The 25,028-nt window shown below is 53.5% G+C and overlaps 10 protein-coding genes across 10 annotated transcripts; 4 read left to right on the forward strand and 6 right to left on the reverse strand.

Annotated features, from left to right (window-relative positions):
• Positions 1-149: 149 nt before the first annotated feature.
• Positions 150-467, reverse strand: CLUP02_08206 (uncharacterized protein; the record flags this gene model as incomplete). Its single annotated transcript, XM_049287196.1, has 1 exon — positions 150-467. One exon carries the CDS (start codon positions 465-467, stop codon positions 150-152), a length of 318 nt encoding a protein of 105 aa, XP_049144339.1.
• An 11-nt stretch (positions 468-478) lies between these two features.
• Positions 479-652, forward strand: CLUP02_08207 (uncharacterized protein; the record flags this gene model as incomplete). Its single annotated transcript, XM_049287197.1, has 1 exon — positions 479-652. The coding sequence occupies one exon, from the start codon at positions 479-481 to the stop codon at positions 650-652; it is 174 nt and encodes a 57-aa protein (XP_049144340.1).
• Positions 653-3,157: 2,505 nt separating this feature from the next.
• On the reverse strand, positions 3,158-3,391 carry CLUP02_08208 (uncharacterized protein; the record flags this gene model as incomplete). Its single annotated transcript, XM_049287198.1, has 1 exon — positions 3,158-3,391. One exon carries the CDS (start codon positions 3,389-3,391, stop codon positions 3,158-3,160), a length of 234 nt encoding a protein of 77 aa, XP_049144341.1.
• Positions 3,392-8,564: 5,173 nt separating this feature from the next.
• CLUP02_08209 (RWD domain-containing protein) lies at positions 8,565-11,526 on the reverse strand (the record flags this gene model as incomplete). The annotated part of the gene is made up of 6 exons (XM_049287199.1): positions 8,565-9,988; positions 10,045-10,648; positions 10,733-10,870; positions 10,993-11,190; positions 11,259-11,447; positions 11,476-11,526. The coding sequence occupies 6 exons, from the start codon at positions 11,524-11,526 to the stop codon at positions 8,565-8,567; spliced, it is 2,604 nt and encodes an 867-aa protein (XP_049144342.1).
• Positions 11,527-11,639: 113 nt separating this feature from the next.
• Positions 11,640-12,418, forward strand: CLUP02_08210 (PAP2 superfamily protein; the record flags this gene model as incomplete). Its single annotated transcript, XM_049287200.1, has 2 exons — positions 11,640-11,693; positions 11,780-12,418. 2 exons carry the CDS (start codon positions 11,640-11,642, stop codon positions 12,416-12,418), a joined length of 693 nt encoding a protein of 230 aa, XP_049144343.1.
• Positions 12,419-12,792: 374 nt separating this feature from the next.
• CLUP02_08211 (uncharacterized protein) lies at positions 12,793-13,137 on the reverse strand (the record flags this gene model as incomplete). The annotated part of the gene is made up of 1 exon (XM_049287201.1): positions 12,793-13,137. A coding segment is annotated over one exon (345 nt), but the record flags the coding sequence as incomplete, so codon positions are not given.
• Positions 13,138-13,410: 273 nt separating this feature from the next.
• On the reverse strand, positions 13,411-15,559 carry CLUP02_08212 (uncharacterized protein; the record flags this gene model as incomplete). Its single annotated transcript, XM_049287202.1, has 4 exons — positions 13,411-14,574; positions 14,626-15,002; positions 15,056-15,216; positions 15,276-15,559. 4 exons carry the CDS (start codon positions 15,557-15,559, stop codon positions 13,411-13,413), a joined length of 1,986 nt encoding a protein of 661 aa, XP_049144345.1.
• A 94-nt stretch (positions 15,560-15,653) lies between these two features.
• CLUP02_08213 (uncharacterized protein) lies at positions 15,654-16,980 on the reverse strand (the record flags this gene model as incomplete). The annotated part of the gene is made up of 6 exons (XM_049287203.1): positions 15,654-15,862; positions 16,080-16,370; positions 16,409-16,428; positions 16,490-16,537; positions 16,617-16,860; positions 16,905-16,980. 6 exons carry the CDS (start codon positions 16,978-16,980, stop codon positions 15,654-15,656), a joined length of 888 nt encoding a protein of 295 aa, XP_049144346.1.
• Positions 16,981-17,040: 60 nt separating this feature from the next.
• On the forward strand, positions 17,041-20,894 carry CLUP02_08214 (uncharacterized protein; the record flags this gene model as incomplete). Its single annotated transcript, XM_049287204.1, has 18 exons — positions 17,041-17,131; positions 17,194-17,484; positions 17,541-17,580; positions 17,636-17,749; positions 17,814-17,970; positions 18,040-18,147; positions 18,183-18,203; positions 18,270-18,583; positions 18,638-18,696; positions 18,769-19,226; positions 19,293-19,408; positions 19,465-19,575; positions 19,676-19,749; positions 19,827-19,985; positions 20,047-20,118; positions 20,248-20,382; positions 20,451-20,595; positions 20,657-20,894. 18 exons carry the CDS (start codon positions 17,041-17,043, stop codon positions 20,892-20,894), a joined length of 2,703 nt encoding a protein of 900 aa, XP_049144347.1.
• A 3,308-nt stretch (positions 20,895-24,202) lies between these two features.
• CLUP02_08215 (uncharacterized protein) lies at positions 24,203-24,702 on the forward strand (the record flags this gene model as incomplete). The annotated part of the gene is made up of 4 exons (XM_049287205.1): positions 24,203-24,313; positions 24,372-24,389; positions 24,539-24,565; positions 24,628-24,702. The coding sequence occupies 4 exons, from the start codon at positions 24,203-24,205 to the stop codon at positions 24,700-24,702; spliced, it is 231 nt and encodes a 76-aa protein (XP_049144348.1).
• Between the last annotated feature and the right edge of the window lie 326 nt (positions 24,703-25,028).

Consider the following 25,028-nt stretch of genomic DNA (forward strand, 5'->3'; position numbering starts at 1 on the left):
AGACTCTGGTTCATGACTAGCTGGTGATGCAGGTGCTTAGACCGTCCGTACCAGGGATTGAAACATTTGCGGCAGCCACGAGGCGCAAAAAATCGGCTCCAGACAGTCGGCTCTGCTCGCTTTATGGATTTCGTGTTGCAACCAGCGCGTCAAGAGTCCCAGGTCTTGAAATCTCCGAATTGGGCCGCTCCAACAGCATGGAGCCTGGAGACAGGTACTGAGTGTGAAGTACCAACCAGCCATGGGATGAAGATGGATCGACAGAGAGCAACTTGAGAGTGCCACAGCGACGGGGACAAAATGAGAGCGTCCAAGGGCCATTGCTCGCTCTCGCGCGGCAGTCGGCTCTTTGTGGCACTGCTAGACGACATACACGCCATCCCCCCCCGAGTTCCCACACACGGATACGTAGTGTATCCGTCGAGGACGACAAGACAAGCAAGAAACAAGCCTGGGGTCACTCTCATTCGGGGGAGGGATGGGGACGGGGGGACACGAGAATGGCGCAAGACTCCCTGATTCTCTGCCAAGCATCTCCTCTGGACCTTGTCACAGTTGCAAACCGTCTTTACCGAAGAGGGCCGCCCCATGCAATTGTCATCCACATTTCTCCGGCCATGGACGAATTAATCTGGCCTCCACTCGCGTCTAAGCTCTTTCGAGGCACGTTTCCGGCACAGCAGCCTCCTTTGGGATGATGATCCCCGTCCTCGTAAGAAATCTGCTGCTCGATTGAGAACCGCATCGTCTTTTTTTCCATCTCCCGAAATTTACACCCTCGCGAGACCCGCGAAGAGGCTGCCGCCCTCCGTTCATCACCTCGCTCGATTGGTCGACGGATTCTGGATGAACTGAGTCCCCCTGGCGATGCCCGGTGCACCCTGGGCCCTAACTGCCCAATCTTCAAGAGATGGTCCGATGGACGCAGGTTGTCAGTGTTGAGTCAGCACGGCCGTGACGGCCCTGGCGCTGATCTCCCCGGCAAATGCTAATGGGCCCTTACCTCGAGTTGACAGCGCCGTTGACTCGCAGGCGGCAGCTTGGTCATTGCAGACGCACTGACGGGCGCAAGCCGCCGCATGTGTGGGCTCGTTGCCAAAGTTTAGTTCATCGTCAATCGTCCACCCCTTAGGTTGCGTCCTTTTCCAAGGAAAGGCTTGCCGAAAGATTTGCATGCAATACCCGAACAGTCTGAGGCGGCACACATATCATGAGATGAACTCGACAAGCGCGATTGGGACATCCTGTGAAGAGCACAGCATGGTGGTCCTTGCTGCGTGTTGCCGCCCAGGACACACTGTTCGCGTCAGGTCCAAAATCCTGGAACGATGGTGCAAAAAGCGCCGACACGGTTCGCAAGGTGCCAGCCAGGAAAGCGTCGGCTGTCAAGCTACTCAAACGCGACTGAACCGAGGCGATACAAGCGAGCAGTAGAACTAGCAGTTGGAAGCGATCTTATGGCGGCGCATGATCCTGCTAGCCTCCCAGACTCGACGCCGATGCTTTGCGAGCTTGAGGCGGGGCCTGAGCGCAGTATTCGTACGGAGTACAGATACCGTCGTTAACGACCGATTGCTCGTTGCGCTTTTGCAGTTGCCGCGCCGATTAGCCTTCCAAATCGGCCTCACGTTCCGAACTACTACTGGGGTGTCGACGATGATTGACAAATGATGATGGCGATCAGAAAGGCTTCTAGGGCCTAGAGAAGCACCTAGCCCGAACAACCTACATAAGGTCCAGGTCTAGCATTTTCCTGCAGGCGTCGACGTTTAGCTGGACGAGCCGTCACCGATGAACACCTTTCATCACTCGCAGGGGCTGTAGACTGGCGCGCTTGGCTGTCCTGAACATGTTTTGATTTCACCAGGTCTGCCGGGGAAGGGTTGAACCCTGCCACTGAGTCCAGACCGGATCGCCCAAACATGACCTCATTTACGGTTGGCGATGCTGATCGAGGCCTTTGGAGGCTCATGGAGCGACTGAAGCTCTGAACAGTCCAAACTACATTCATCGCCGCGTGTCGCGAAGCACCCGACTTGGCGATGCTTTTATCAAGCAAGTCCGCCATGCTGCCGCAGTGACCATTTACAAGCCCGGGAGTAATAATAGTGGGCGGCGGGAAATGGTTCCCATCAATGCTGCTGTATCACCCGAGATTACCTACATAACAGCGGCGAGGCGAATGGCACAACATGGAGATCTCGACCGAAGATGGTCGCAATACCCACGTTTCCCAACTTGGAACGGAAACAATTTGCATCGCTGTTGATATGTGGCGGTGCAGCCCTATCATCAATCGGACTCTTCCAGTAAGAAATGGCCGTTTTGTTTCATGAGGCTTTGCCATTACTGCAGAGAATGTTGGGCTGGCCCCCCGGGCACTACCCAATCTCCGTGCCATTGCAGAAGAAAGAAGGATCCGCGACTTGGGCCGAAGAAAGTGGCTCTGAATGGCCACACATACACTCCGAGCTGCCGTCTCTGCATGCACGAACGGATGATGGTGAAGGGGACGGATATTGGCCGATGAGGAATATTGAAAAATACTAATATCAAAAATGTTTGGACGACGAGCGGCTGTGCAGAAAGAAGTCGATATCCTCCGAACCCCATCGGCAAATGCAACATGCTTGTGAAAACAAACAAACAAATTGTTTCTTAGGTCCTTGTCAAGATATGTACCCCGCAGCGCGAACATCTCGACCCATCGACCGCCCCCCCTTTATCCCGCCCGCGTTATCTTCTTTTGCACAATCCCGAGATGAGATTGTTTTTTCACGAGGGAGCTTTTGTTTCTCAAACCCTGGTCGTTGCTTGTTTCTGCACTCAGATACCCCTTCTAACCCTTGTCGATAATTCGGAGCAAGGAACGGGGGGGGGGCTTGGCCGGCACCGCGATCCCCTCCTCCCGCTCGACGACGGCGATTTAGCCTGGAAGGCCCGACTGCAAAGCCTTGCATTTTCCCGACCAATCTCCACGACCAATTGGGCATCTTGGGTTGTCGTCGCCCAGCACAGCTTGTGGGTGAAGACATCGACATCAGAAACAAAGTGCGGCTACTTCTGATCGTGGCGTTTCCTAGTGCCAGCCCATCCCCACTCGAGCGGTTCCTACGTCGCCTTACGGTCTGACGCCTGTCTTGATGTCCGCCTTACGCTACATGTTGTGGGACAGTGGGAGTGAACGGTCGTTAGTAGCGTTGCATTCCAAAGCACGCTTGGAGTGGAGGGTCTCAGGCCTATCGCAAACGACATCTGCTGGTCCTTCATCCCCATGCATATGCTCCTGCAGCGCACCAGTCCTCGCAACCGACTCAGGGCCGGGGACTGTGTGACGGCTCTGGACGTGTCCGGCAAAGGCTTGCACCCATGAGGAAATGTTTGGCTCCATTGGCGATGCTGCAATAGCAACGCCATTAAGCCCTCTCATAATTTGTAGCTGGGTCCACGCGAACCTTTCTCACCTCCACGAGGAATCGCAGCTTTCATAACTCGAGAGCTCCTCTCCGGGAACAAAACAGCGTTCCGATTAGTAGATCGTCAGTCGTGGATATCCTGGCTCTCGTCACGACGACAGCGTACACCTTTTCTGCCGCTCTGCCGGCCTTGAAAATTGGCACGAGAGAGGATATACTGACCCGGGGACTATCTTATGCCTGATTTTGATTTGGATGAGGTACTATGGCGACCTCTTGCACCCAAGGTACTCTCATTAGGTACTCTCTGCGGAACCTTTGGCTAGGTCTTGCGAGACTCTTCTCGGTAGAAAGGTTTGAGGCCGCAGATACACATTCTTGCCTCGTTTGTGGTTCGACTTTGATGATACTTTGGCAGGCCAGTTCTCGAGATCGCAGACACACAGATCCCATCGATGGGCAAACGCAAGCCTACGCAAATGTCATCGGCGCTGCGGCAAAGCACTCTAGAATGCAACAGCAGGTGGTAGACCGCGTGCTGACAGGGTGGCTGGATTCGCCTCCTTGGTTCCCCCTGATCAAGGCACCGAGGGCCTAAGTAGTCAATGATGTCGCGTCCGACGCCGTTGCTGTCATCCACTCGGGGCTGCCACTTTCAGGGCCCCTTGTGTCTATCAATCCCTAGACCCAGACGGCGTGCTCCTCCCCGCCTCGATCACAATGTCCGTGGGCGTCGCCGACGTCGACGACGACGACTGTCGTGGACACTGGGCATCAACTGTTGCGATGACGAACGTATCACAGGAAAGGGGCGCAAGACCATCTTTCGTACGATTATGATGATCGGGCCTGGATGCTTCCTGCCAGGACGACTCGCGCGACTGTCAGAGCAAGGTGTTCTTGAAACCCTCTCCCCCTCCTTCGCTGACTATAGAGTCGTATTGAATCGCAAGATTCTTTCCGAAGCAAAAGTGGAGCTAGGGTCGTAGGGACAAGAAACCTTTTTTCTCTCCTGTTCCCTTGGCCTTTGCCTGTGGGAGCTGGTCGGCAAGCAAGCACGCAGTATGGCTTGGCTGAGCTTCTATTCATATTCTCATCGTGTTTGGTGTTTGTCCGTACCATAGCACGCTGCGACGCCGGCTTCGTCAGTCGACACGCGGGCGGGCGTATCTTTTCCTAACTCCCTCCACCACCGTCAATATTTGCCTCGCCCACTCTTGGCCTCACTCCACTTGTCTTCAGCAGAAAAGTGTGAATCTGGCGAGAATCCATCACAGCAAGATTGCAACGTGGGTTCTTTCCACGACTGCATAGAACCTACGGCACTTGGACCCCTTCTCCACTTCCTCGCCGGCGTCATCAACGTGCTTGATCCCCATCCGGTACTGACTTCCCCGGGTCCATGATCCATGAGCAATATCATGAAATGGCAAGATGAGGGAGATGGCAGCTATGGCCATGCTGCCGTAGGGCCAACACTCGGAGACTGAGTGATCACCAACTCTCACAGGGCCGAATGCTCCGGTGATCTCGGGCCTTGCAAGTTTTATGACCGTAGATGGCTTCACTTTTCTGAATCGACGGTCGTGGGTTTAACCTTACGTATGTAGCAGTTGTCCCGGTGGCAACATATCCAACACGACGGCACGGACAGCAGCGGCGGCGGCGGCGACGAAGTTACTTGTTCTTTCACTGACGCCACTACCTACAGCTTGATTTTGACAGAAGAGGAGGGTGTGTATACGGGTTGCAGACGCGACGGCGATCAGAGCTTGATAGGTGGCACCCCTCCTCTACCTGCTCTTTCTCTCGGTCTCTGGTTGTATTACCTACTCTCCTCGAGGCCCTCTCTCCCTCTCTCCCTCTCTTTCTCGCTCGCTCATACTTCCCTGCCATGGGACGTACGGCGTACGGGAGCATCAAGGGCCTAGGGCCGTGGCAGTTAACCTTGATCTTAAGACCTTGGATCTTAAGGCCATGTCCACTCGAGCAATGATTTGAATGGCCCCATTCACATCCACATCCCCCCTCCATCACACTCGAACTCACTTGAACACACGCCCCCTTCCCCCCTTTTACTCTGCAAATCTGCAACGATGCCCACAGTATGCTGTAGCGAACTGTGTCGTACTCTTCGGATGTTTTTTTTTCTTCTTGTGTTAATCTGCTTGCTGGGTTGCCACGCCTTCGGTGAACCCCCCGGAGCCCCTCTCTCTCAAAGCTCGCCTCTCCTCTTTCCGGACCCGCCTGGGTTTTTTCGGGATCTATCCGTACCAACTTGCTCTGCTACTCGTAAATGAGCAAAAGCTACGGGATCTGAGTTGAGCTGCTGGGAAAGGGGAGGGGTGGTGGCAGTTCAGGTTTCTTGGTCCTTTGGTCCTTGTTTCCTACTCCGGCAGACGACACTCCCGGCGGGACACTTCACGAATTGTACGGTCAAGTCGCAAAGCTAGCCCTCATAACGATTCAAGCGAACGAACCTCTGGCGTGCGGCTCTCTCCCTCATATCGTGTCCGCCCGCTACCATCACGACTCAGACGACGACGCAAGCTATCCCGCTGCCCGCCATTCCTCGCCCGTGACCCGCGTCCAACCGTGTCACCCATCACGCGGTCCGCTGCTTCTCTCGGGGAGAGGAAGGAGGGTAGCACGGTAGGTAGACTGGAGGAGGGGTTGGAAAAGCCGTTGAACTAATTGAACCCCCAAGCACGCACCCCGGAAAGCGGAGCAGCGAAGAGCAGAGAGCAGAGTAGAGTAGTATAGTACAGATTAGAGCTTCTTCTGGAGAGTAGCACCCGTTTCTTAGCAGCTCTGAGGGTGTTACTTTCCCCTTTCTGCTCTGCTTCGCTCTTCTCGAGTCCTTGCTGACCCTTGATTGTCAGGTTCGCACAATGTCCCCTTTTCTTTTGCTACACTGACTTGGGGCTAGCCTTGCCTTGCCCCTCTCTTCCACCCCCCTTGCTAGAACTCGAGCTACCTTGTGCCTTACCTGAGAGCTCTCCGCAGGCGCAGGCGGCAGCATTCCATTTACCCCCCTGATTATAAGGCAGGAAGCCGAGCAGCGGCTGGCGGAGTGAGAGGCTGGTTGACAGGGCCTTTGACGAGGGGAGATTGTTGGCAGGAGAGAAGAGTGAGTGACTTTGTGTACGCGGAGTATCAGTATGGAAACACTACGGTAAGTCGGTACATACCACAATACAACGTAACCCCCCCTTTGGCCCCCTCCTCCCGCGCGAGTGGGTAGGCGAGATTTAAGAGAGATATCTGTGGTTAGCTAGGTATGTAGGTATGCTGCTGGGTGCGTTATATTCTGCGTGATTTGAAAGGATGAACGTCTCAGGATGGCCGGCGGTGGTGGTCGAGCTTGGGATGTTGAAGGAAGAGGAGGAGTATCCGTAGAGAGAGGAGTTCGGACAGTTTGAGGAGAGCAACGTGCCTCTTCTCTTGATGTGTGAACAGTTCCGAGGAAGGAAGATCAAGCTTTGATCGTTTGTGACTTGAATCCTGGTCTCCTGTATTGTTTTTTTGGCTTCCATGCTGGTAGACTGTACTCCGTACATTCTCTCTCGTCTCCTCTATACGAAAAGGCAGCTGTCCAGTGTTGGTTTCGTCTTTGTTTTCTCCTTTTCTCTTCATTTCTCAAGTACCAATCTGCGCGGTTATTCTTCTCGGGATATGTTGCCTGGATTCTGTGATATCGTTCGAGGTATCCGTTCTCATGGGTTGGATGAATGGATGGATGGCTTGGTAGATGTGATGAGACCCCCCCCCCCCCCCCCTTCTTCCTCCCCTGGTAGGCAAGAACAGATGCCGTCGTCGGATTCCGAAAAGGGTCGGGGGGGCGAAGTGAATCAAGCGAGATGGGAAGGCTACGGTCAACCGTTTGGCGCAGTGTCATCACATATTTGCCGTTTGCTCTTCTCAGGTCCAGTGAAAGGGAGGTGTTCATCAGACCCTGAGGTTGAAGTGTTAAGAGGTTCTAGATATTACATTTTCGTATCCGTACACCGAAGTGAGCTCCAAGGTGAGGGAACTTGGCAATGCTGCCTTTGTACAGTTCCTACTTGCTTGTTCCCCCTTCCCCCGGGGCCTCGGCTTGAGTATCCCATCTCTTTGATCCTTACACCGATCTCGTTGCCCCCCTCGTAATTCAAGTCTCCGTTGTTTGGCTGTACGGATGTACGGAGTACTCCCTAGGTCACTCATTTAATCAATCGGGCTCGGCAGTCGGGGGGAGAGAGACGGGGAAAGGGGGGCCGGGAAATAATCGATCTGGAAGGAGGAAAGCTTGGGAGATTGAGGACGGGATATCCGAGAAAGGGGACGGGAGAGAGGAACCAGGGGAGAGTAAGTTCACTTTTTTGAGATGCTTGTGGGTTCCTGCTCTGTAACCCAAGGCATACCAAGTCTTCTTTTCGGGTCTTCAATATGGCTTGCAAAGCGTAGCTTGGATCAGAAGGGTTACCTAGAGGACAACATCGGAAGGAGGGCGAAGAGAGTAGGGTATCGGCTGTCATCCTGCCCCTACATCTACCCAGCGTCATGTGAATACTGTAGCCCCCCTAGCCACCGCATATCTTCTTGAAGGGACTTTGAGAAAGGGGGGCCTTTGTAGATGGAGCTTTGCCTTGGGAAGTAGCCCATGCTGCTGATGATGCCAGCACTGCAAGAGCAACAACCTCGTACTTGGGTAAGTCTGCCATGATCTTCACGGCAGGAGCAAAGGCAGCTAGGAAGAGAGAGGATTAGAATTGAAAGAGACTGATACGGACGGAAGGATCAACATCAGTTCTGTATTAACGAGCCGGTGGGTGCCTTAGATGTTCATAATCTAGATCAAAACCGATCATCATGGAAAGAAAGGGGAAGCAGGGAGGGAGCCATTCGTTCTTTGGCCGACATGCTGCTGGGCAACTGCCTCTTTATCACATCACAGCACCACAAATCACGGTTCCTAAAGCTCCAGTCAAGTGTTTGTGGTTCATTAACATCATCGTCTTCTCAGACCTTCATCGTCCCATCATCCTGTCGTCGTCTCCAAGTTACTATGCCGTGAGGCGGTATCACGGCCCCTTTCTACCAAAGGTGAACACCCCGCCCGATTGTACCTTAGATAACCCATCCAATTCGCAGTGAATTTTCATTCGTTCAGTCGTCGTCGCTATCCCCTTCCTGGTCTGCCAACGCCATTTGAACAAAGTTTCTGATCCAAGCCTGCTGCGCTGCATCGAGCTCGCCGTCACCCAAACCCTCGACCATATCGGGATCAAAGTCTTCATGCCGACGGGGAGGCGCCCCCCGTCGAGCCTCCGGCTGCTGGTTCTGCCCAGGTCCGCCTCTGTGATTACCACGGCCGCCCCGACCTCCACGGCCGCCACGGCCACCTTGAGCTGCTGGAAATCCTCTTCTCGCAGGATTGGGAGGTGCCTGTGGAGCGGCTGGCGGGATGGGACCATGAAGTGCTGCTCCGATTCCTGCTCCTCCTCGACCTCCTCTCGGAGCTGGATTGGCCTCGATACGTAAAACAAGCGGCCCCTCTCGAGCAACACCACCCGCCGCAGGACGTGCTGGCCTATCCGCATCGTTCGCCTCTGTATCTGAGTCGCTGTCGTCCGGCTCTTCGATCTCGGGAACAAGGTCAATCACCGGAGCTGGAGGTGCGGGAGGCGGGATCTCCAAAAGCCGCTCGATCTGATGTCCACCAGCGAAGCCAATGTCGACATTGTCGCCGTCGCCGCCTTCGAGCTCCCACAAGCGCATGTAGCAAGAAGTGATCTTGCCGTTAGGCTGTTCATTGAAATGGGCATACGGATTTCTCGGGTCGAGCCAGGCCGAACATAGATAGCAAAAGTGGGAGGCGCAGCGGAAGCAGATCATGTGATTGCAGCCGTGAGTCTTCTGCGCCGGGACGCCACACGTAGGGCAAGGCGTCGTATGCAGGTTGATGTAATCGATTGAGGCCTGTTCCTCTTCAGAGATTTCGCCCTTGTCACGCTTGGGCGTACATCTGATGAACTCGCCATGCCATGACTGGTAGCAGCGGCTGCAGAAAGCGAACCCACAGTCTTCGCAGATGGCTATCAGATCTTCAGCCTGGAAGTTCTTCTTCGCCTTTTTCTTCTTTTCGCCCGCGCCGTCTTCTCCGTCAGCGTCGGTCTCGTCATCGGTCTCTTCATCCGAACTCTCGTCGATCGTCTCAAGTCCCTCGGGCTTCCTGTGCTTTTTGGACCTGGCCGCACCCTGGCACCAAGATCGGGGGCAGTAGATCGTATTCTTGTCGGATTCGAGTTCGTTCTTGTACTTGAGCGTCACGTAGCGAGTCACCATGTCATGGGGTAGCCCCATCTGAAGCAGTTCACTAGGACTGATCGAGGTTTTGACCTTCCTCTTCTTTCCCTTGCCCGATCCTCGCGCCGCTTCGGCGCGCTCTTTGGAACAATTGGGGGCGAGGCAGCGGACAGTCGCTAAGTCTCCTTCCGTAATAGCATTACTGTAGAAATCCTGCAAGCACTGAGTACAGAAGATATGGCCGCAATCGAGCATCTTGTGGCACATTGAGCCCTTCTTGGGATCTGCCGATAGTAAGCGTTAGCAGCCAAGAATACTGGGACGCGGAGGGGAACCATACCCAGACAAACACCGCAATCAAAGGTCTCCTTCTCGAATGCCGCCCGAGTAGCCTCAATGTCGTAGTCCAGAATGGCAATCTTGTGCAACGGGTCGATCTCCAACGCGCCAGCTCCGTCAACCATGCCAAACACATCGTCAGCCGCTTGCTGGATCTGGTCAATGTAGGAAAAGACAATCATGTCGCGACCCATCTCCTCCCATAATCTCGGTCCGTCATTTTCCAGCTTTTTGGTCACATCTTCGGACAGCCACGGCGGCGATGTACTGATGCTGACACTCGGGGGCTTGTCGGAGGGGTAGCCCTTGGGCAAGCCCATGCGAATCACGACGGCGGGAAGGTGCGAGAGCTCATGGGAGTCGACTCGGGGTTCGACGCCGGGTACCTGGGCGGCGACTGTATCGTCGGCATTGGATGCGGCCGGGAAGGTGACCGTTACGGGTTTCGCGGGATGAACGGGCAGCTCGATAGTGAAGCAAAAGGGCCGGTGATCGTCGAGCTCGATTTCGGGGAAGATTGCCTGCAGAGAACTGAGCTCATCCTGGCGCGGGTCGTCGCTATCGTCGTCCATGGCTACTACTGGTTGGAAGGCGCGTATTGCATGCTTTGAGGAAAATTAAAATCAAAGCTGCCAGGCAGTCGTCAAGAAGCGAGTGGGGTTTTGCGCTTATATGAAGTAGCGACGAACATGGGAGATGGGTATTTGAACGCGGAGAGACGACTGGTGGCGAAAGTCGCAAAGATTTGGTGGTGTTGGCGAGTGCGTGATGGTGATGATTGGAAATAAACTGGAGACGGTCGCGGAACCCGCGAGAAGTGCGACTGGCTATGACGGGACCATTCTTTTTTCTCTTCTCGGGCCAAGGTAAGTAATCTAGCGCGGGGGAGAAGAAGCGAGAGATCGCGGGTGTAAGAGCGCCTAGATTAAAAAAAAAAAAGTTGGCTGACTGGCGTTCGGACAGACAATGAAATGATGACTCTTTGGCCGTTACAATCGCGGGGCAAAAAGAGGCAGCAGAAAAGAATGACGGTGGGGTCATTCGTTATCAGTCTGTCCCTCGGCCGATAGGAGTGACAAAGGGCGACGCCGCGACGGGAACCTTCAAGCAAATGTGGAAGGCACGAAGGGTCCAGGCCTACGGATACCTACAAGCCACAAAGGCGCCATAGAATAATTAGGCATGCTCGCACAACCGCATGCTGTGCTGGCTGACGGGGAAATACAAGCTCCCGATTGGCCCGAGCTCGAACCTATGCAACCTGACGTATTTATGCAAGTACGCAATGGAAGAGAAGAAATAGAAGCTTGGCCGTAGCCCGGTGCACTTTGCACAGCTACACTTTGACAATTCTAGAGTGCTGTGCACCACGATCCGCGACGTCTGCTCTAACTTTACCAGCCCCTAGGAAGAGTCAGTCAGTCAGCCAGACAGCCAGCTCAATATCTCTCCACCGCCCAACCTCTTTCCCGCTGAGGCACATGGCATCCCGCATTTAAGAACTCTCCAGATCCCTCTCCTCCTCCTCCATCCCACTGAGGACAAGGCCACCATATCTAAAGTCTCGGTCAGGCAAATGCAGTCGAGTCGAAAACCATGGATCAAGACACGAGACCACTAGCCTCTCTTTCCCTGACACACGTCTACTATGTGAGACCAGAACCCCGGGGAACTACTTTCTGCCAGTGACTTGCTTGAATAAAAACACTAACCAATACGTTTGAAACCACACACAGGACCCCGACGACTCCCTCTCCTTCCTCTGCGCATGGCTCGCGCTCCTCCCGCAAGCCCTCTGCATCGTCTACGCGACCCTGATCTGGTCCACCCGCGAGGTCGAAATCGCCCTCATGTTCGCCGGCCAGCTGGGCTGCGAAGCCATCAACTTCGCCCTCAAGCGCCTGATCAAGGAGGAGCGCCCCCGCCGCATCCACGGAAAGGGCTACGGCATGCCCAGCTCCCACGCCCAGTTCGTCGCCTACTGGTCCGTCTTCCTCGTCCTGTTCTTGCTGGTCAGGCACCGTCCCTCGTCCGCGCGCCGGCACCACCAGCCGTACTCGCTCGTCGAGCGCGTCGTGGTCAGTGTCGCTGCGCTGGGCATCGCTGCGGCCGTGGCGTGGAGCCGGATATACCTAAATTACCACACCGAGAAGCAGGTGATGGTGGGGTGCTTGGCCGGGACGGTGTGTGCCATCGGCTGGTTTTTGGTCACGGCTATTGCGAGGGACTTTGGGCTTCTGGCCTGGGGCCTGCAGACGCCCGTTGCGCGGCTGTTCAGGTTTCGGGATCTTGTCGTGGAAGAAGACCCTTGCCAGGCTGGCTGGGATAAGTGGGAGGAGAGGCGTGTGGAGGCAGACCAGCAGAAGACTAAATGAAATAAGCAGAGCTACGTTGCATTCTTGCGTTGTGGAATCCGCAGGACCTTGTGCATCGAGATGAAGCAAATGAATTACCACAGGCTTCACTATTTTGATTGTGTGTCGGTATCAGTAGGCTTGCCAATTTTCTGCACCAACCTCATGATACCCTCAAATCGCCGTTCGGGGCGTCCCACGATACCGCTAAATGTCTGGTCTCGTGTTCCAAAAACAAAGAGAGATTCCTGTAACAGAGAAGGCGAGCCAAGTCTAGGACCACACGAGCTCCTCTAAGAGTTGGGTTTTTAATGCAGGGTGGCTTCCAAAGCCAGCGGGAACGGGAATTTCATCACATGAGCGTGGAATTTCTACCAAGGCAGACGACGATTTCACTACTGTAGTTTCAGGGAACTATTAGTCTCCAAGCCTCCTGTCAGTTGAGTTAGCATCTCGGACGGTAGTAGCTGGCAGTGCGGAAAGCGACTGGCATTTATCACGGTTTCACGCAAATGGTCCGCCAAGTTCATGATTGTTTGAGCTCTTTGATTCATTGAGCTATCTCTTCTGTGCTGTAGAGCCCTCTGGTGGCCTTTAGCTCCGCTCGCCAAATTCGTCTCATGGCTAGTCATACCGTCGTCATTGCCATCCTTCCATTTGGTAGTCCTTGACTCTTTGATACCTCCTTTACTGGGTTCTCCTACACTCCAATGAAAGCCTTGTTCCGCCCCCGAGATCGTACACAACGTGCTTTTTTGGAGCACATCGCCAAAGAGACATAAGAAACAAACAATATGTAGACGTTATTAGTCATACAGGTATCTCCGCATAAAACGCCATCCAATGAAATAGTAAATATAAGAAGAGAAAATAGTTCGCCAACAAACTCCGTTCAGTGACCGAAAAAGTTGGATCATACGCTTTTACCGCCCGGTGTAGTCGAGTGTCTATAACGTTTTTTTTTGTAGCGCGTGCGATAAATGCCAGTGTTGATACAGGTCGCGGATCTGGGCTTAGATCCAGTTGCGCTTGTCGTGTTCAGCAGAACATTGGCAATTCTGCTTGGTGCACTTGACTGGCGACTTCTTTCGCTGCGCAGGGGTGTTGAAGCCAACACCCTGAGGGCTAGTCACCCTCGTCTTTTGAGGGCTCTCAGGCCTGTAAACAGCCGGGCTGAGAGTTAGCTGCTCCGGCTCTTGCTCCTTGAGCTGGGACTGTCTGGGTACGGTGACCTTGGGAACAGATGGGAGCGTCTTCATCCGCAAATCCTTTTGGGGGCGGATGGGAGAAGATGAGACCAAGGTCGCATCCTCCTCAGAATCGGATGAACCGCTGTCGCTCAGGACGTCGACCTGAGCCAAGGGGCTGGGCCGCTTGATAGGCTCGTCGTCCCTCTCATCGGGATAGCTCAAGCTGTTCACGCTGGCATTGTTCTGGAAGTACTGTGAGTTGAGCGGGGGCATGTCGTCGACGTTTGACAGCCGCAGGCCAATCTGCACAGTCGCTGAAGATGCAAGCGAAGAATCGCGACGATGACGAATGCCCTGAGGGTGAAGTGATGGCGGAGGTCTGAGCAGCAACATCTCGTCCTCATCAGGGATTCTTGCCCCAGGGGCGTATGTCTTCGCCGGAAGCAGAGTAATTGACTTGGTGTTGTTGTTTTGCTCAGATGGGAACAAGGAGTAGGACCTCTTGCGAGCATGGGCCTTTGGCACCTGGTAGGTTGATACTTGAGCAGGCTCCGGCGTCCTCAGAGGGGAGCGGGCCGGCTGCCATACGGCGTTTTGTCGGAGAGGGTTGGCATAGGTGGGAGACCCAGAAGGACTCTCGATGCGTGCCTCCTCCTCCTTCTCGGGCACGAGGCTGTCGGTGCTGTCCATGCGTCGCAGCGAACGGGCCCAGCCGACAGGGTTCATCATGTGGTTTTCGTAATCATCGTCGCCGTTATAGACACGAATGCCGGCCTTGAGTTTATTACGCTCTAACTCCCACTTGTCGCTTTGGCGGGGACCGATAGTAGATAGAGTATTTGATCGCAAGAATAGATGCAGACCGCCGGTCAGTAGGCCAGATACGTTGGCGACGACGGAGGCAATCATGGAAAGCGTCAGGGCCTGGCCAGTGGCACCTCGCTGTTCCGTGAACGAGAGGTTGAAGAAGAAGGGGATGAGGAGAGTCTGTATTGGTCAGTAAGTGGACTCGGACAAGATGTCATTGTTAATACTCACAGTCGAGATGAAGGCTACTGCCAGGAAGTAGACCATTCTAGACGCGGCAATACGCTCACTGTTCTCGATTCTGATGTTGTTGTGGAGACGGAAGAAGATCACCAGAGCCGAGCCCAGCAACGCCGCCGAGATAAAAGTGAGAAGTACGAAGCAGCCCTCCTTCCAGCGCTGGACGAACCAGAAAAGCGAGGCAAAGCAAAAGTTGGGAGGGCGGACGAAGAGGGTGACTAGGTAGGTAATGAGGAGAAAAGTGCCGACGATGGCGAGGCAAATGGTAACATTCCACTTGCCACGAGACGGCAGTGGGTTCTTTCGTAGAGACCGGATGGCCACCTCTAGAGCGAATACGAGTTGGATGTACGGAACAATGAAGACCGCTAGATGCGATTGTTAGCTGAGCTTCTGGGATACGTAAACGAAGGCTACGAACCAGGCAGCATCATTTGGGAGGTGATGGTGCAACCCAAAGTCAGGAGATGGTCGAGTCCAGTCGACTTTGCAATGGCAAAGACGATGCCTTGAACGACGATGCCGACAGATAGAACGAGAGGAAAGGACTCTGCAGGTCCGACAAAAGTGAATCCATGCGTTCTGGAGCATAACGTTAGTCCGTTGACTTGACTCATTGGTGACGGCAGTGACGAGCGTACCTGAAGCCGAACTTTTGGTTGTTCCTCTTGGCCGTTGCATAACCATCCCAAAAGATACCAATTGCTGTTGCAAATGCGGCAATAACATTGAAGACGGCGAGAATGATGGTTGAGGTTCGAATCGATTTGGCGGCTTGGAAGCGGAACTGGTTGATGATGGCCGATGTCGAGTTGTTGGTGGCCTTGAAGGGTCCTCGTAATGAATCCGCCACGCCATTACCGTCCGTCACGCTGTCATCGTCGGCCCTCGTCCACAAGTCGCCTCCATATCCCCAGCTATCCATCTCGTCGATTATTCAACTGGCACTGGTCGTCGAAGAGATGAGCGCAGGCGTCGAGCCGCAGCGGTGCCAGATATTAATTCGCTTTCCGAACCATCTAATCCATAGAAGAGTCGATGTTGATCCGGTCGTATGAGGTGTAGAAGAGTATAGGTGAGTCGAACAAGGAGAGTGAGGAGAAGAGGAGGAGGAGGATGGCGATCGTACGGATGGGATGGAGAAGTGAAAAGAGTAAGTGAAAAGACAGGATGGATGGTAATGGACTGCCGCTCTTGGACGAAGAAGGCGGACCAGACGAAACAGACACTAGGCGAAGTCGGGACCTACGAATAGAAACAAGGAGTAATAGGACCAGCCACTCAAGAGAAGGAAAGGGACCGGCCTGAAGGAAGGGAAGGGAAAAAGAGACCAGTTCCAAAAAGTCAGACGGAAGGAGGAGGAGGGAAGGCCGCATGAAGAGGTCAAAAGGCGATCACAGAAAGCGTGGCAGAGACGGAGAGGCCCACCTCAGCAGGGGGCTAACATAGATAGATAGGTACCCAGTCGCAAGTTGCAAGGGACAGGCTCGGGAAGGGCCCCCGCGCGGGCCAGATGAGGTCCGGAGAGTTAGCCAAACCGCTAAATGGGGCCCAAGTCCAACTTTGGTCCAGGGTAACACGGCTGATGGATGGCCTACCAAAGAGGGCGAGGACGAGGGCGAGGGCCAGAGCAAGGGTGACGACCGTGACACTCTTGTGGAAAAGACGGGCCATCCAGAAGACGGGGACAGGAACGAGCGAATGAGACGCAGGCTGTACCTCGAGTCGACGTGCGACTGGATGGTGGGCAGTGAGGGGCTCAGATGGGGCGAACGTCTCTTGACGTGCATGTTGCTGGTTTGGGGAAGGACTCCTAGGGCCACCATACATAGGTACACGCAGTCACGTCCAGTACGGTTTGGTATCATGGTATCCAGGTATCTTGGTCTTGGTCTTGGTCCTCCTAGAGAGGGCTCAAGAACATGGAAGACAGGGCTGGGCGCGGGATGACAACCATGTTCATCACGACCCCGCCGACTGACTGGCTGGGCTGATTTGGGATTATTTGCCGTGCTTGCCTCTCAGGCCCTTTGCCTTCCAGTGGAGCAAGGTGCTCCAGCTCAACGATACGAAGACCATGGGAACCTTGGGAGGGGGAGCTGAGGTGAGGAGAAAAAAACTGGGCTCTCATGCAGTCTCCCGTCGCAACGAGCCGGCAGAATATGTGCTGAGGATGCCTGAGGTGCAGCAGCATGCGTGTGTGCCGGAGCGAACCCAGACTCGAGGCTCGAGGGACAGGCAACGTCAGAGTGAGAGAAAGGAACAGGCACAGAGGGCGAAAGACTGAGTGAGGGTGTCACTGTGGGCGAGGATGAGGGCAAAGAGGAGGGCTTGAGGCGATGGCATTGAGTGGCGATGAGGTGAAGCAGTGATGTAACACGTCTGGGTTTCGTAGTGTCGCCCAAAATGCCTGAGCCCCTGGCTGTGAGGTTGAAGTTGACAAGGTTTGACGTTGGACTTGAGCCCCAGATCTGGGGGGCACTAGGAGACAACCTTTGTGCGCCTTGCTGTTTTGGGACTAGTGCAGTGTTGCCAAGTGAGTGGATCAAACCGCCGCAGGGATCGTGGAAGGGGCGGCTGATGGCGATGCCGAAACCTTTTTCGTTCCCTCTCCTCAGAACCCTCCAACCCGCTCAACTCCTCATCAACCCCTTCTCAGTCTGCCTATCCAATCGTGTCGTTTTTTGCGGCCCCATCTTCCTCTGATTCTGTTTAATCTGGTCTGGTGTACCGAAATCCTCTCGAGATGCGGTGGATGCGGGGCCCTCCTCCTGCCTCCAGATGGTAGATGGGTTGGTTGGGAATGGCCTCACCAGTTCGGCTCAAAAGTCCTTGGTTGGCAATACATGTGTCCACACCGGCAGACACATTCAAGAAAGACAACAACACACACGGGAAATGCACAGCCAACGCAGAGGCGCAGGCTACTTCATTGGTGTGTATCGAGTCAGCGCTGCAATCTGCGAGTTATGCCCGATCGTGAGTTGCTGCGGCCATGTAGCGAGGCGCACGGAGAGGGCGGCGTCAACGTCAACGCCTGGGATCCAGCCCACCAGCCAGGCAAACACAATCCACATGGCGGGGATGCTTCTCACTTCCTCATCGACTCGACCTGGTAGCCCACTAGCCCTCTTCACGGGATGTTTCTGCCAGTCGGAGGGCCTGGGCTGTTGCACCAGCTATCTTGGTCCTGGACTCCTGCACGTGTCTACCCTTGCCACGGGGCTCGGTGTTGCCAGGGCATCCGTTGCAAACCTTTCTCAATCTCAAATATCTCGAGCTAGGCTATCAGAGGGACAATACAACTATCCAACAGGAACAGAGCGCCATCTAGTGGTTCCTATACCGTCTGGTAGTCGACCAGCCTGTGATGGACGAATCGAATCTCGTTGACGGCTGATCAAGTTCGTCTGTTTCCACAGATTTTCGAGCGATGAGGCAGATACCGTCTCACATGAGCTGAGATGGCCTGCACAGGGGCTCGGACGAGGGCCAGCGACAAGGATCCATGCCGTCAACAGCCCTGCTAACATGCACACTTACATCAGGCTATTCCTTCCACGGCTAGGGTAATGCTGCTTTGACGGCACCGAGCCGTGCGAGCCCAGTAGGCCCAGATCTGTCTGGCACGTCAGACCTCCCTAGCCCCCGTACGAAATGTGACGGCGTTGCGACTGGCGGCACGTCAAAAGAGACGAGACAAGCAAGACATGCACCTTGCGCGAACTACTGACGAGGAACAAGCGAACGTCCATCATCCGTCGCTTGGGGGCGGGCGCCGCTGCGGGGAAGGGCGATCCCTCGCCTCTTGCCACGAGACGCCTATAGACGATGGCGCGTCCGTCACAATTTCCAAGATCATCAAGTTGTCCTTCGGAATCTGCTTCGAGAGTCCCTTGGTCCCCTCATTCACAGCTGATACGATCTGCAAGATAAAAGAGGGCCGTCTGTGATGGATTCCGAGCGACTCCAACACAACGGATACACGGGGACAAGCTCAAAGACTAGTCAGTAGTGCGACACTATTCTTCCGAAGACAAGAATGGCGCCAACCCGCATCAGGTGCCAATGGCCGTCAAACACTTTAATTAATCTCCAACATGTCAACCCTACGGATATTGAGCCCGCTGCTAGCTTGGGGCACTAGTCACAACCTTGAACCAAATCTTCAACGCTTGGCTGCATCGCCCCCACCGACCAAGAGTGCCCGCGGTGACCAACTAGCCGGTGGAATATGGTCGCTCCGAGATGATGAGGGACTACAGTCTACTGCGTACGCAGGCTTGTGGCCGTCGCCGTGTCCTTGCCCACCTCGCATCACTGAGCTCGCCAGCGTCCCGTCAGTCCGGGGAGACCCACGTTCGTTGCTGAGCCGGTCCTCGCCGTCGATCAAACGGGATATTCAGACTGACGTACAGCCAAGGGACGGACATCGCGACTACCCCTCTGCAGTTGTCATCTTACGATGTCCAATTATAGCGGACAGGGTCGAAAAATCCTCGCCCCAATTCGCTTGCCACTTGCAGATTCCCACGTTGTCGCGTTCTTCCATTCGTGGCTTCTATTCTATGGTTCTCGATCATGCCACGGGTGTTTGCCGCTTCTCCCGAGCCGCACTTGGGATTTGACTTGGCCACATCACCATCCTCGCACGGCAGCTTATCAGTCGACCGGCTTCACGGGTCTTGACCGACGTCATGAGAGGCTGCCTTCGAGAAGTTACTGCTGAGGATCACCATTGCAATCTTCTTGGCATCGTTGCCACCTCCACCTGGTGTTGTTGAGATGAAATGTTGGAAAACGGGAGGGCAAGAAACTGTCATCCAAAAGCATCTCCGTTGCCTTCCCATCCAATTTCCCTCTGAGAATTCTCCTGAACCCCGCGGCTTTGGGGGGTCATCCAATGTCATCTAACAGCTTTTGTTTATGGACTCGTCTGAAGTGAGTGCGAGGGCGGTAGCAGTGAGCCTCTTCTGGCGCGGGTGTTTCATCCCAATCATCACCAACCCGCCTACGAATGGCTGCTCGAACTTCCGGAAAGTGGGAGAGATTTGTTTTCTCTGAGAGCGAGTTCACGGCATCGCGGCTACGATCTATCCAGCCAAAACGATGCAGGTTCGGAATAGGCGTCGTCACTATTACGATTTGACTTTTCATTGGAGCTTTAGAGGTAAGGAACCGTCAGGAAAAAGACCGGACGACGAACGAGTCGGCGGCTTTTGCTGCCTGCCGCCAGCGTCTTTCGGTATTCGCCCCGGGTATTCAACAACAAGCGTTGGACGTAGAGAGCCGCTTCGTCATGCAATATAGCGTGCCCGACTCGTTGACCTCGACATTCGTCGCCTTGGCAAGTACTAGGCATGCAAGTTGAAAAGTTTAGACGATAGTTTGCCCAACGTGAGCCACCCAAAGGGTCCGGTCCGCATGGTCGCCAATGCTACAAGATGATGTGCTGGGTGAGTCTTTTCCCTCGACTGGACGATGGTCCCTTTTTTCGGCAGGCCTCTCCACCCACTTGCTTGGCTATCTGAATCCTTTTCTGGTTCAGACGATGAAGCATATAGAGTGATGTCAGGTGAGATGCGAAAACGAAGATGGGCAACTGACTCACAGTGGTGCCGTTCATGGAATACAGACGGGCCGACGAGGGATCGACGGCGCGGCACCAGATTTCTTCTTTCGGCGGTACTGCCGCATTCTCGCTTTTCCCTAACCACGGCGTCAACGTCTCTGCCGCGTACTTCACACGTGCCCGAACGAACTGCTTGAGGAGGCTCTGTTTGATCTTGGTAGTGTGTCCCTTGGGCCGCGTTGAGCATACTCGGGACACATGATTCGTGGCCGAAGTCGATCACACATGGAAGGCTATATTCAGAACATTATCAACGTCGTTCAAGCCCCATCAAGCGGCTCTTTCCTCCGGCGTCCGCGTGTCCGGCCTGAATATCTCGTGTGGTCGGCGTAATCAACTATAGATATACTCTAGCCCAGCCTTTTTTGATGAATTGCTCAATCAATGTAGTGTCCAAATAAGAAGAAACCCATTCAAAAGCCAGCGTCTAAATGGCCCACAAGGCCAGATCCCAAACCCCGCACAATATCTTGGTCAATGCTTGAGAGAAGAGGGCCGGCCGCTTGAACATGTTGACCAAAGCTGGTTGTTTCCGCCCCCAACAGGGCCACCAACCCACCCGGGCCCGTCCGCCCTTTTGCCTAGACCTCTTGCAGAGAGGAAGCACGACTCGACGCACTATCCATGACGACGATGATTAGAATGTGGTTGTCTCGAATTGATTGCGAAGGTCCGAAGACGAAAAAAATCTTCATAAGCTCGTCTAGACTGCTTTACCCAACCGTATAGAGACTGTTCTCCGGCTCACGTAATTGAGGCTAACCACTGGAAGTCGCACATGTATTATGACCGTACATGGATGGAGATGAAGGCCCGATGAATCTAGGGCCGTGTGCGTGTTGGCAGAAATAAAACAGAGATGGTCTTTGTGTGGCCCTCTGCCGAGCTTCTAGAATAGGCGTCATCATATAGTCGCCAATGCAACGGCTAAAGTGTGGTTTCTGAACGAGAGGAATCATGATTCTACATTCAATGAAATCATTTAATTCATCTTCAAACGTACTGATTTCTAATAGCTTCGGCCATGGTTGTCAGCAATTTAGACGTCTGCTCGGCTGCTCCACCACTAGCGACCCACCTCACATGTGGATCACGATAGCTTCACAAAAATACCAAAAATATGCAACACCAGGTATTCGCTGGTCGTCACCGACCCAACGACTAATCCGGCCCTCATTGGCTTATCTATGGGAGAGCGGACGGGATCCCGAGTTTTCCAATGGGTAAGGTCGTATGTGATGGCTTGGCTATACCAAGTTGACCTTGAATGAAAGAAACCAAGCGAATGTCGACCACCAGACCTCGCTTGAGCTCCTACATCTTGCACGATGAATTCGGTATGGTTGTTACTGTATTCTATCTCAAAGCTATCTATTACAGTATGTATCTCGGCGGTCGAGCAGCTTAAGCTACTCTGTTGATGGGGCAGCAACTACTTCGGCCACAGTATCTCAGCCCTGAAGATATCAAAGGCCTTCAGACAAGGTCCGCTTTCCCACAGTCGCACCTGAAAGCCGATTGAGTACGTATAGTCAATAGAATAAACCCCGACTGGCTTCGTTCTTTACTGCGGAAAATTCCCTCGAAACAAACCATGGGCGGCCCGGTCCAGTACGGGACTCACGGCAACCCAAGAACATCGGACTCGAAGACCCGACAGTGGACTACTCGGGGCTATCGCCTCAATACCTCGTTCGATAAAACATGAGATCCTCCGCAATAGCACAAAAAAGAGCCCCAAGGCGTTGTGGGGAGTCTGTTGTTCGCTGATCCGATTTGACGAGGTTTCGACGGCCCCCGTAACGCCCGATGATACACTTCCCACATACCGTCCGGTAGATCGTCTCCCCTTCCCCGTCCTCTCTCTCTCTCTCTCGCACCCGTCGTAACATCTGAGATACTACACCCCAGAGGTAATCCACCAGTCGCCACGACGACTTGAGATGGTCATTAAAGATATGCTACATCTGAAGAATCGGATTCTCGTCACCGATTGCCTCAGTATGAGTCTCAAGGTGTAGAGGGGGTTGAAGACCCCACGTCAGGCCGTCCCTTATCGATACTGCAGGTGTAAAGACAAAAGGGTATCAGAGATTTCGGTATGTGGTGCCGATGGCGAGGCCGCCGTTGCTCGTCGCAGGAGGTAGTATTCGGACTATTTTTTGGGGGGGCGGTTCCTAACCGATTGGCCTTGCCCGGGAACCTGGGGACACTTGGTGATGGGGATTTCAACTACCGCCGATTGAGCTCTCGCAGTCGCTTCGAGGGACGAATTGGGAAAATGGGGAGAATGGTTCACAGTCCTGCCCTTTATCGTTAGTATCACTCTTGGCGGGATACCAGAGAGCGGCAGGCATAGCTAAAGCTGCTGTCTCACCTTACTGCCGACTCTCACTCCATCCTGGCTTGGAGTGCTATCCTTCGCACATCGAAGGGAAGCAGATCGGAAATACCCAAGAGACTAGGAGGTGGGCGTGGACTGAAACTCCATGTGATTATCATTTTTGTCATTGCCAATGTGAACATGTTAACCGCACTCCAAGACAAGAGCTGGTTTGGGCTCTTGCAAGCTTGTTGATGTGTATCGGGCCTTGAAATGCATCAGAAACAGAATTCCCCGTATTGGGGTCATTGGATATCATACGTCTACTTCATGATAACTCTTACATGAGACAACGTATCAGTGCTACTGCAAAGTCTTTGACCCCGAGTGCGCAACTAGTCAGCCTAGGACAGATACCGTTTAGCTTTATTCGATGGATTCAGATCCTATCAGAAGCTCTGGGCCCTTCCTACCTTATCCAAAAGGATTTCAGCTCGTATCAACCCAATGCCCTCATTATATTGTTTGTACTGGTTCACGCAGATATCTCATTGACCATATACGAACAATGTACGCCAAATATGCTGTCAGAAACGCTCATAATATTCGTACCAGCGGCGTTGAAACAGGATATCCGCCATGTATAATGCCGATTCTTTCATCTTGTGAATACATTCTTGTTCATGGCTCGGCGTATGGATGGTGGTGCTGGCCGAGCGGGTGTTCCGGGTGACGTTGCTCGGTTTCGGTGGACTGAATAAAGACATCGTTTCCGGCCACGAGTATATGGAAACATGACCCTTATGCCCTTAACTTATACTTGGAAACCTCGGTTGGAGCTTATAGAGGCAATGCTCTATGTCACGAACTTTGCAAAGTGCTACATGCTATGGCCTCGGCAGAGCCCAGCTCTCATCGGCTTTGCGCTCGATCTCATCTGGCTTTCGGCCTGTATGTAAACCACCCAATGTCACTTGGTCTTTGTTGAACTTTGAGAAGTGTTTGAATCTCAATGGTCTCATTTCAGCATTAGTCTCGAATAGATTTTGAGCGGCTGAGCCCACGGAATGTAGGGGAAAGACGTCTTCATTCTCACACTTCACCTCGCCACGAAGAATGAGTGCAGCAGTAAATACAGCTCAATCTACACAGCCTGATTGTCCCAATAGAAGTAAAACTCAGAAGCATATTCGTCAGTGTCTTGTGACTCCCTCTTAGGATATCCGAAAAGCATGGACTTAAATGATGGTAAATTGCGTTCAATTGATTTGACTTCCTAAAGGCTGTAGTTTAGACCCACGAGAACAACGACAACATCAAGGGCGTCTTTCGGTCCACTATGAAAAAGCATAGACTCCATGATCTAGATGTTTCGTTAGCCTAATAGACGACTTGTATGCCTTCTCTTAAGTGGGCATTTCGGCTTCACGGCGCTTAATTTCGGTGAACGGGATATCTACCATCGGCGACTTTGCCCATCGCTAACTTTGAGTCCTCACCAACCTGATACTTATACGCTGATGTCTCTCCTCATATCGCAGACACCTTCGCATCATCCTTGACTTGAGCTGAATCACCAAGTCACAACTTTCACGCTCCAAATCAATCAAGCCATGAAGTTCGGATTCATCATCCTGCTATCCACAGCAGTTACTGCTGCTGGCGACGAGAATACACGATGGTGTAATCACGAACCAAGTGACTCCGACCTTACTTGTGATGGTGTGAGTAAATTCATCATAAGATACCTTTGCAGACGACACGCGACTGATTCTGGCATAGGGACCATTCGTCTCCTGTGTGAGTATCCCTAACCCGTACCGACGACTGGTGCTAACTTCCTCAAACAATGTGACCGGATTCTCAATACCTTGGCCGAGCCAAAACGCAAGAAAGGCCTCCCAGTCAAGCGCTCATGTGGCAGACAAGGTGTAACATGTACGATCAAGAATTATGCGGGTGCTGGTCTCATCGGTGTAAGTCCCCTTCTACTTGCAATTGATGATGTAGCTCAGAACTCGAGCTAACCATGGGACAGCATGCCGCCTGCGTAAGAACGTTCACCAGCCACGGCCATGTCAATACCATCCAATATACCTGTGCTAAATGGTGATATTGTAACGATATAATTTTATCAAGGAAAGATTATCTTTGTTTGAATTGCCCGCTCAAAACGATTCAAGGAGAAAGGCGCCGGTCTTGGGGAGGCGGATGACTGTATCACACTCGTCTGGAGTCGTGTAGATGAGAAAACATTTCCCTGGCTGTCGTGAAACTAACTCGTGAGATGGTACACTTACTCGTGGTTTCTGTGTATGGCAACCCGAACAGCTATGCCTTCTGTATTGCGTGACTAATAGGCGGGAAGATGCATCATCGGTCTTGCTCCGCGATGTATGATCCGCGCGTATCTACCGCTGGACTCCAAAGACACAAACA

This window comes from Colletotrichum lupini, chromosome 4 (assembly GCF_023278565.1).
Source record: "Colletotrichum lupini chromosome 4, complete sequence".
Classification (NCBI taxonomy): Eukaryota; Fungi; Ascomycota; class Sordariomycetes; order Glomerellales; family Glomerellaceae; genus Colletotrichum; species Colletotrichum lupini.